The 10,898-nt window shown below is 44.6% G+C and overlaps 1 protein-coding gene across 1 annotated transcript; it reads right to left on the bottom strand.

The window, feature by feature from the left end:
• Positions 1-9,093: 9,093 nt before the first annotated feature.
• Positions 9,094-10,166, bottom strand: LOC133908442 (fasciclin-like arabinogalactan protein 11). The gene has a single exon (XM_062350479.1). It carries the CDS (start codon positions 10,053-10,055, stop codon positions 9,312-9,314), a length of 744 nt encoding a protein of 247 aa, XP_062206463.1. The 5' UTR covers positions 10,056-10,166; the 3' UTR covers positions 9,094-9,311.
• Between the last annotated feature and the right edge of the window lie 732 nt (positions 10,167-10,898).

Raw genomic sequence — 10,898 nt, forward strand, 5'->3', positions numbered from 1 at the left:
CGTTGTGTCATCCACCATGAAGTAGAGTCTAGTGAAGTCCTTATTCTTCTTCTTCTTGTCCTTCACTAGCATATGCTCCTCCTCCGAGCTCTCCTCCGAGCTAGAAGATGTGTCGATGTCACTAAGAGCTGCCACGAATGCCCTAGAAGCCTCCTTGGCCGCCTTCTTAGCCATCTTGCCGCGGTTCTTCTTAAAGAAGGGATTTTTGTTCTCCTTCTTGTGCTTGTCATGGTTGTGGTCATGGTCTTCCCTCTCCTTGAGCTTGGGGCAGTTCGCCTTGAAGTGAGTGGTGTCACCACACTCAAAGCAGGTATGAGAACCACCTCTCCTCCGGTCTTAGTGATTGTTGTAGAAGCGAGTGAACTTCTTCACAATGAGAGTAAGGTCTTTATCATCCAATGTGTCCACCTGCTCCTCTATCATAGAAACCAAGGCAAAGCAAATCCACTTAGTGAAGTGTTAGCACAAGAAAATCTAGCTCTAGCCTGATTGCCACCATTAGATCCAAAAACCAACGCCATGTTCTAAGATAGGGGGTTTTCAAGACCTATCCGAACCGCCTTGGCTATCTCGGTGAACTTAAGCTTGCTAAAAAGTTTATAATAAATTAATGTATCATAAATTGGTGACTCTTCAATGCTCGAGATCTCTACTTTTCATATGCTACAATCAAGAGCATAGAGAAGCTTGATCGTCCTCTCATGATTAGAGTAGTGCAACATACCAGTGGACCTAAGGTTGCTAACAATTCCATCAAATCAAGCAAACGTAGCATCCAAAAATTTATCGGATCCTTACACAAACATTTGATATTCTTGGATGTATGTGCTTCGGCGTATAGCCTTAATCTGATTAGTGCCTTCATGAAAGATACTTAGAGTAAACCAGATCTCTTGGACAGTACGGAGGTGTTGAATCCTGTCAAACTCATTCCGACTCAGGCTTCTGAACAAAATGCTTTTGGCCTTATTGTTGGCCTCACATTGTTCAATTTGAACCTGACTCGTCTGAGCAGTAGAGATCTCATAGTTAGAATCAACTATCCCAAATTGCAGTTTCTTATCTTAGAAGATAAACCTCCATACGCACCTTTCAGTACAAAAAGTCTCGACCATCAAACAACGGAATCTTCCCACTTCTCTCTATTGTCGCCTAGGATCACATAGTCGGTTAAGGCCAACAAGTGATCAAACCGGCTCTGATACTAATTGTAGGATCGAGATTGACAACTAGAGGGAGGTGAATAGGTGTCTCAACAAATTTCTTTCGAAACTAATGGTCTCCTCCTATTTGATTACTCGACGCACCTCAAAACCTCAGTAGAAGCAAAAAAAAAATACTAGGGAGACTATTTAAGAAGATAAGTTCCAAGGCAACTTTACTCTATGGATGGTATATGACACATAGGTTCTATTTAAGACTATTTCATGTATCTTAGTGCACAAAAGCTTGCAATTTTAAATCAACACAAGCAACCTAGAACAAAACCCCCAAGTTGATAAAATAGAGGCAAGGAAATTCAATACACTCTTGTACATATATGTGTGTGAATTTTATGCCTCTAACCACAAAAAGAATCACTCCACAAGGTGTTGAACTTTCAGCCCAAAAACCATGACGAAAATCGCAACCAAAAAGAAAAACTTGCAACAAAACACAAAGCCAATAGAAGTAGATTAGAAAGAGATGAAATCAAACGCAAGAAGAAACTTGCACTTCATTTCTACAAGAGATAAGCCCTATTTTAAGCAAATTACAAAGTATTTTCTCTCACAAAAACTCTAACCTATTACAAAGGCTAAGCATATTCTCTCCTCTAGAACCCTAGCTCTCAAGCATAAATGGCCTGTCCCTCTATTGATAGTCCTAGGGAGGTAGTTTAGCCCTAAAGCTTTATTATTCCCAAAATACCCCTCGCTTACAATGGCCTCCTACCTACCACCAGGATATTTGTTCTATTATTCGCTCCGTCCATCGAACGGCTATGACATCTTCACGACCTAGGTTCGCCTCGATGCTAGCTCTACGATGATGCCACATACATTTCGCCCCTCCACGGTTTTGAGGTCAAACCGTGAAACCGCCTCGCACGCTTCTCAAAACGTGACTCATGGCTGCTTGCTTTGATGTCAAGCAAGCATCCTGATGTCAACACGTGTACCCAGTCTTGCGATCTTGACCGTTGGCAAGTGTCTTCCTCTCCTGATCACTCAGGCCGCCTTATCATTTACACCAGCATCCCCGTCGTTTGATATTGTCAACACGCCGTCTTCATCCTTCCTTTTAAGTTTTGCTTAACCTCCATGTACACAGCTTGGATCACCCTTGACTTCACCCGGCCTCCTCGATCATCTAGCACTAAGCACCCCGTTTGGTCCCGATCATCCCGTCGTCGGCTATGAAGTTGCATCTATCACCTACACATCATGAGACAAGCAGACATATATCTCCAAAACACCATGTAAATTTATCATAAGTTAGTTCAAATCAAATCTCTGTTCAAAAAGACAGTCCAAAGAAAAACGTGAACACTAGATATTTTGGTGTTAACAATCTCTGAACACCAGATCATATGGTTGGTACAATGATTCCTTCTCTGTAAACATCTTGGAAAACCCTCTAGTGAGTTCAAAGTCCATCACTGAATCATTTAGTGAGTACAACTGTATCGGACCTCATTTCGCAAAATCTCTGTTAATTTGTCCAGTGAAGCCTCCGATGTTCACACAGCTTATCATCGGACTGTCTATTGTGCATCTTCTCTCTAACACACTTCTCTAAAAAATTGTCCGATGTTCACATCCCTGAACACCGGACCATCCGGTGCTCACATCCCTAAACACCGGACCATCCGGTGCAGCATTCAAATTTTACCGTCAAAGAAAGAATACTCCGACGTTCACTGCCTCTGATCACCAGACTATTTGGTGTATAGAATAGCTCTAGCACTGAAAACATGTATCTCTGTTAAATGCTCCGATACTGTCTCTAAGTACTCAACGAATCATCTAGTGTGTACAAATTCTCACACAACGGATCATTCGATGAGTGTAATTTTCTCTGGATATTAACAGAACTATGCCAACTCAATTTCCTTTCATTCTGATTGATCATGATTATAATTACAATATATATATACTTATACAATCAAAACATCATCAAATAAAGTAACACTTCATCAATCATCTATCATAAATAAATCAGAACATATTTCAATTTTGTTTCTGACTTTACGACTGACCGAATGTGTTCCCTCGAAGTGCGGTGGACCTCCCATATTATGGATGTTACATGCATGGTCCTTAGTTATCATAATGGTAGAACATGCATCTGCAGTCTTATCCTGAGTAGACTAACCCTGTCCACAAATTTATTAATTTGTTAACACTGCCCACCCTATCCGTTGCAAACAAAACGAATACTGCACACGTACTGCCACGATCGACAATCTTCGCAGAAAAAAAAATATCAATCATACACTTTTGGGATGATTAGCTATGGGGTATGCTATGGGCATGTAGATAGTAGACTGTAGAGAGAGCTCTGCATAACTACACGTCTTATATGAAGTGCAGCACGTCGTATGTGAAGACGGACAAGGAATCTGCGTACACCTCGCTGTTTGAACAGGCCCAGCTATACGTGGCCGAAAATAGGGCCTCCCTCACCGTTGCGGTCTTTCTAACCGTGATGCGCTTGCGCGTGCAGAAGGCCCATGTGTATATTACGCACGCTCGTCAAAACAGAAGGCGAAACCCCTCCTGCAGGCCCGCCCGGCCGCGCGCCACGCCCACGCCACTCACAAAGCCCACACCACCGCGACGACTAGGCCTTTTTCACGGCTGGGCTCGGCACGTACTGACGTGCGTGGGAGCATTCCCATTTTTTCTCGTTCGCACAACGTGTCGCCGATCCTGCGCCGGTGCGCGAGCAGCACCGGGACGATTTCGGTTAATAATGTTAAATTCCTAGTAAATAGTGGTGGGCTACTTTACAAACTTCTACCTCTCTAGTTGCGAGTAGCATATAAAGTCCTAATAAGCTACTTTATTAAGTTCTACTCACTCTAGGTAGGGCTGACCTAGGAGGGGCAAGCAGGGTGGCCGCCCTTACCCTTACCGTATTATGCATTTGTGTATGGGCTTTGAGCTTCTCGCTTTAGTCAGCCTAAAAAAATAATATCGTTATATAGACGCGGACTCGTAGGCTTAGGAGGCTAGGACATGAGGATCTCGACTCCTCATCTTCTCAAGATGACGTCGAGGTGGTCGAGCTTCTCCTTCGTCCCGCGCGCTGCTAGCAAGCACCCGATCGGAGCACAGAGCAACCAGAGCGGCGGTGTGTGGCGGGAATTCGCACGACGTGAGGCTGTGAAGCCTCAGGCCTGTTATCTATCCTTGTCACCCGCATCATATTGTGTTAGCTTGATAATATGGTATATGCAGGCTTCTTCTTCATAATTACCAAAGTAAATGCCCGCTTATTTCTTTCTCTCATCATTGGACTTCAACTTTTTATTGCATCAGGCTTCCAGATCTTTGCTTATTGTTGGGGCACTTTTTTTCTCAAACACAACGAGAATCTTGCTCACTAAAGAGAATTCAAAATTGACCCTTTGAGGACTTATCTTATAGAGAGAAGATATAGAGAAAATTACCAATCTGTTCTTGAGATATTATGTTACAATTATATATATATATGAGTATATTTAGTGTCTTTTATCTCTTTATATATGATGTGATAACTGGAATACTAGATCGTTATAGTAATATCATAGCATATCATCTAAATATCTTAAGCTAAAGCGTTTTTCCCAACACATACAAAAACTTCTCATCATCTAGGGTTAGTGTTGAAAAAGAAAATCCTGAATATTTCTTGCGCGTAAGCCATCAATTGACAAATTGAGGATACAAATTATTACAAGTTCCATGTAATAATTAGTAAAAAAATTTGACTTGATTTGGTGTTTTTATAGCTTCGCACTAGTTTTCAACCGCTAATATTTTTTTTTTCAATTTCCAGTATGTTCGTAATATCATATCTTCTAGAAATGTTACAAGAAATTGTTTAAGATGATCTTAGAAAATGTTCGAGTTGAGCATTATTTTTTTATATACTTTAAGTGTTTATTGGAAATATTTTTTTAATGTACCAAATATTATCTTTATAAGTTATATATTAATAAGTTTTTAGATGTTTCAATTCAACGAGGGTTTCATTTTTAATTTCATCCTGGGTCACTAAAATTTCAATACCGGCCCTAGATCCATAAGGAGGAATAATATATATGCTATTATGTGCCTATGCGCGGCGTATGTGCAGCATGCGCATAGGCACGAAATAGCAAATCACGAGTTGCAACTCGCCGTATACTGTATTTTAACTGCCCACAGACCCAGCGCACTCCCCTTCACCTACCCCGCGGGCCCACTGGATGACCTAGCACATTTCCACCTCGTGAGCAATAATTTGTAGCCAGTTACAACTAGGTGTATAAATGAGTTACAATATGTAGTATAGAGTTATTGCAACTACAGATAAAGCGGTTACACAGACAGAGCATTTAAAACTATATACATGTTGTAACTAAATTATCTATCATATTGTAAGTGTAGTGTTCACTATATTGTAACTATTTTTAGTTGCATGATGCAATTAATTTGATTTTATTTTTTCATGTTGTAATTGTACTACTTGATCATGTTGTAACTGTAGTGTTCAACATATTGTAACTAAAGTGCCTACCATCACTAGAGAACACTGCAATTCACCATGTTGTAATTACAATGTTCACCATATTATAACTATGATGTTCACCATGTTGTAACTATATGGACATAACTCCTTTATGATTCTAAAACTTCATCAAAATATAGTCTTGATGGATCTTATTTTGTTAAGCACATTTTTTCTAACAATATGCATCAAACGGATCGAGAATCGGATCTGTGGTTCTAGAGATATTGCATTTTAACGATTCGAATCAACAAAAGATTCTCCGCATGCAACACTCTGGCGGGTGGATGATGGGTGACGTTGCACAAGCTGGTTGGCTAGCTCATGTTATTTTGGTGTATGTTAGAGGCTGAGTTGTAACTCAGAGTTGTAATTGCTCTATGTAACAAGTTGTAACTTGCAATTCTTCATATTGTAACTGGCGGTTACGGGATGTGTGCAACGCGAATGGTAGCTACGCATAGGCGCAGAATAGCCTCGTCGTGTGTGTATATATATATACACATGACAAAATACACCCTATTATAACTTCTTCTTCTTTTGTGGAAGGGGCCAGAAGCCCTAGATGTATTGATAAGATCTCACGCTTACACCCCTGGATTTGCAACAACCACCCTAGAGAAGTACCAAATTACAATAAAGGTCATAAAAGCAACTACTCCGGGTGATACATTTTACAAAGAAGGCCCTAAAGTAATTCGAAGGAACAAAATACCCCAGGGCCTCCATCCAACTGCATCTTTGCTGCGCCTGCCAACAGAGTTCTGCAGAAGCAGGAAGACCATTATCGGCAGCAACAAAGAATGAAAGATCCACCACATCCTGACAAGGAGAACTGAACTTTGAACGGCCGCAAGAGAAGTGAACGGACGAGCGTACCCACCGAGCTAACAAACTCCTGCACATGAAGAAACCAGTGAACGAACATCGGCCATCTCCACCATTTTCATGACTGATCAGAAAAGCCAGCGCCGTCGGACAAGCCGATGACCTGGAAAGAAGAGCCAGCGTCACCTACTGGAACATCAGCAATCCGCCAATAGCATCCCACCCAGGGGAACACAAATCCTTCTAGCCCTTCCGCGAAAAGTCTAAGGAAACTAACCTCTTCTTCACAGCACCGGCGAACATGGCAACGACATTACGGAGAACCGAAGAACACATAAACACCGTTGACATCGCCGATGGAGAAGAGGGAGAGGTAACTTGCAAGGTCCTCACCAGAGATGTCGTCGAAGCCGACGCAATCACCCTAGAAGAACCGCAAGAAAGCAAAATCCCCAAACGGATGATCCACCATAGGGAAGAGCTAGATCTAGGCTATTACTACCTAGTATATACACTACGGCCGCCAAGCGCCTGGCTCCCCTACTCCTCTTGCGGTGGTGAGGACGCCGGAGGAGAGGGGAACCTGGCGGATTCAGCGCCAAAGGCTGGAGCAGACCAGTTGTCCTCTCTCTACTGTTGTCACGTGGTCAGAAAATATTTATGCTAGACTTACACGTCCATATAACATGACACCCTATTATAACTGGATCCACATATTGGGTTAAAGAAAAAAAAAAGTCTACACCATACATTGTATCCCTTATTATTGTTCTACTGTGTTGGATAGTGATAGAAAGAGGTCCTACTGCCGATAACGGTATTCAACAAATGAGTACCATCCCGTGCGACGGTGCGAGGGGTATTGGACAATTCGGTCGTGCATCACGCAGCGGCAGTGTGGTCGATGACGGTAGGAGTTTGGTTCTTGTGGCCTGAAAGGAGCTGGATAGGATTGGAGGTAGCTGGACGGCGGCGCGGGGTCGCAGCTGGGTACGATGAATGGACGACATCAGTTGTGTTTTCGTCAGATAGTTTCGTGTCGACTGTCGTCGACTGCGACTATTTCCATCTAGTTCAAATTCAGGTGTTGTTTGTCACATCCGGCAGAAACGGCGCGAACGAACTCTCTGGGTTCGGACTAGTCCCAATTCCCAACAAACGCCATCGATCTGCGCTGCCGACATTTTCGGTTGGCATGTCGCGGTACCCGAAAATCAGCCCTGCTAGTTTGCTGAATGCGGAGCGTTTTCATTTGAAATGCCGGTAGGCGCTAGCATGTCGCATTTCCTAGCAGAAGGGCAAAAGCTACCAGTATACTGCTACTTGCTACTTTTTTTTTTTTTTGGAAGCGCCAGTGCTAAAGCAGCTCGCACCAACTATGCGTTCCGGACAATCATCATCTGTGCAAAACGGGCTGTACCGACAGTGCTAGCTGGCCGTTGATGATTAAAAGGTGCGTCGCCACTCGTATATATATCCGCTTGACAGCGCAGAATGCTTCCTGCGCTGCAGGATTAGTTACGTACATGATATGCCGCCACAATCGACAATCAAGACCTGAAACCAACCTTGTCGTTCTCCTAAATAACAAAGTAACAACCCGATAGTTCTTTATAGTGCTCTGCGGAGATAATTCGACCTAAATGATGAGACATATCCTGGTATCCAGACAAAGCGATATCACAACAGCGTATATGGATGGGAAGTGAAATCGAGGATGCAGTATACTACTGTGTTTCAAGCAATCATTAGTTAGTTCATTCGCCACTCTAGTTCGATCTGAAATGGTTAAATCAACGGGAAAAGACAGCGTAAACTTTCATGCGTCCTCGTCATGAGTATTAAGAATACACAATTGAATATTAGACTCTATTGGGCAAAACTTCAGGTTCGACATCTACATAAAATTTTAAATTTATAGAATAAAATAAAATTATTTAAATATCTATTTTTAATTTAAAATAAAAATAAGATATCTCAACAAAGACTCTCTAACATGCTATAAATCCAACTCTAATAATTTTTATAGCTACTAACAATCAACTTTAAAAGTTTTTAAAGCTAGAGGCCTACCTAACCGTTTGTCACCTGGATCGGCATTGCCTCCCCATGCAGAAAAATACATCAGGCTCTTCAGCCATGCAGAAGAATTGACTCGTTACCAAACGAACCTGGCACCATGTGCTCGCCCAGAGAACGGGCCCTGCTTTTCCACTCTGTTCCACCAACTCCAGTAGTAGCGTAGCCTGCTAACCCCATCGCTTGATAAATCCAAAACCGAGAACTAGACGTGCGACATAATCAAGCAGAAAACACATTTGGACTAACTTAATCTTAAAATGATTATCTGGTTCGGCAGATTAATCATTGCTCCACCTAGCAAGAGTAAAGCGCCGACAATCTCTCGCCGAGCATCCCATTTCTGTGCAGCAAAGAAGATGCACATCTGGACGTGACTGACTTCGAATTTGTACCTACAACAAGTAGATCAAAAAGAAATAAAATGACTCAAAAGGTAGCAATGCATTATCAACAGCCGCAGACACAAATTCATTCACATAACCCAACTTTACAAACCACCAAGAACAAGAATACAAAGAGCAAACTGGATCAAAGAAATTGAAACATGAAGAAAGAAGGGGAACGAAACACCGCGACCAACAGTCTCCGACAGAGAAGCCGCCCATCAAATCCGTGCATGGAAATGGAAATGGCCTCAACCGTCGTCCCTAAAGATCTCAGTCTCACAAGAGGTAGCCAATAACGGCGGCGAGGCCAGCCACGCTCCACCCGACGGCCCTCGCGCTGGCGGCGCCCGTGGGCTCGGTGTCGTCGGACCCGGCAGGGCCGGAGGCAGCGTCCGAGGAGCTCCCCTTCTTGGGTTTCCCCTCCGATGCGGTGGGCGCGGCGGCCGCCTTATTCCCGAATAGCTCGAGGGGTAGGAGCACCTTGTCGACGGAGTAGACGGCGAGCGGCTTGACGGCGCTGAGCGCATTGTTGACGGTGACCTCGACGACGCCGGTGGAGACGTTGAGCTGGTTGTTACTGTTGGCGGTGATGTTGAGCGTGTAAGGCCCGTCGCGCCCTGAGGCCTGGGTGCGGATGGGGTTGCTGGCGGTCTCGAAGGAGTCGAAGGTGTAGAACTGCGGCAGGACGTGGCCCTGGACGAGCGAGACCTGCTGCTGCTGGGTGAGGGAGTTGAGCGTGCCGGGCTTGAGGTTGTTGAAGGCGTTGTCGGTGGGCGCGAACACGGTGTAGCCGTTGCCGTTGAAGGAGTTGTTGAGCTGGCTGTTGAGCTGCGTGTCCTGCTGCGTCGACTTCATCAGACGGATGAACGTCGTGTACTGCCCGCCCTTCTCCAGGATCGCCGTCACGTTCGGCGGGCCGCTCGGCGTCGCCACGGGGCCTGGCGCCTGTGCCAGCGCGGCCGGAACAACGGCCATCGCCAGAAACGCCGCCGCGACGGCAATGCGCATGGTGGGTGCCATTGTGTGGGTGGTGGCTGTGGCCAGGCTGCACAGCACAGCGAAGACTAGCTAGAGAGAGTGGGAAGTAGCGTACTAGTATGCGATCGGTACAGACTACGGTGTGGTGGGGTTGGTTGATATAGGGTGGTGGAGGCGGGGTGGGGTGGGGTAGGGGGTCAGGGCTGGAGCTGAGCTGGTGGTGGGGCGTGCTGAGCGGTGGATGCCCGGTGGTTACGACCGGCGGGGCGCGAGGGAACATGCGTGCGACGAGCACATGAGACTTCCAGACGAAAGGCCTGACTCAGCCGCGCGGGGAACGGAATGGATGGAACTCAACTCGTAGAAGCAAGCAGAAGACATGGTTACTGTCCGCTCGCTGCCCCGGTGGTGAGCGATGATTAATGGCGGTGGCCGGTGCGGCAGCAAGTTCTGCGCGGTTGATGTGACGCTGACGCGTGACCGGCGGCGGCACACCGGAGGACGGCTTCGCTGGGGTCGCAACTGATAATGCGGACAAAGACAGAGGATGGATGAATATGAAAATTTTACTAGTAATTACGGACGTCTGTTTTACTAGAATTATTTATTTACGTTGAGATTCATATTAAAATGATATGTAAAAAAATCAAAAGATGTGTAAAAGAATAAATAGGTATAAGTATTTTATAGAAAAAATAGATAGTTAAAGATAGTCTAAGTTTGCGTAAGAGGATATGGAGTTGCATTTTCGGAGCATGGATAGTTGGGCAACGAAATATTTTTTCCAAAGGATCTGCTACTGAACTTTGCTAATTTAATGTACTGTGTACCCTCCTGGCCCCCTCGTGAAGTCGTCTTGTGTTTCCAAGCCCAAGGAGGTACAGC

This window comes from Phragmites australis, chromosome 2 (genome assembly GCF_958298935.1).
Source record: "Phragmites australis chromosome 2, lpPhrAust1.1, whole genome shotgun sequence".
Lineage (NCBI taxonomy): Eukaryota > Viridiplantae > Streptophyta > Magnoliopsida > Poales > Poaceae > Phragmites > Phragmites australis.

Bases quoted from the DNA above. Each gene is read 5' to 3' on its own strand.
- LOC133908442 (XM_062350479.1), bottom strand. From the start codon at position 10,055: ATGGCACCCACCATGCGCATTGCCGTCGCGGCGGCGTTTCTGGCGATG.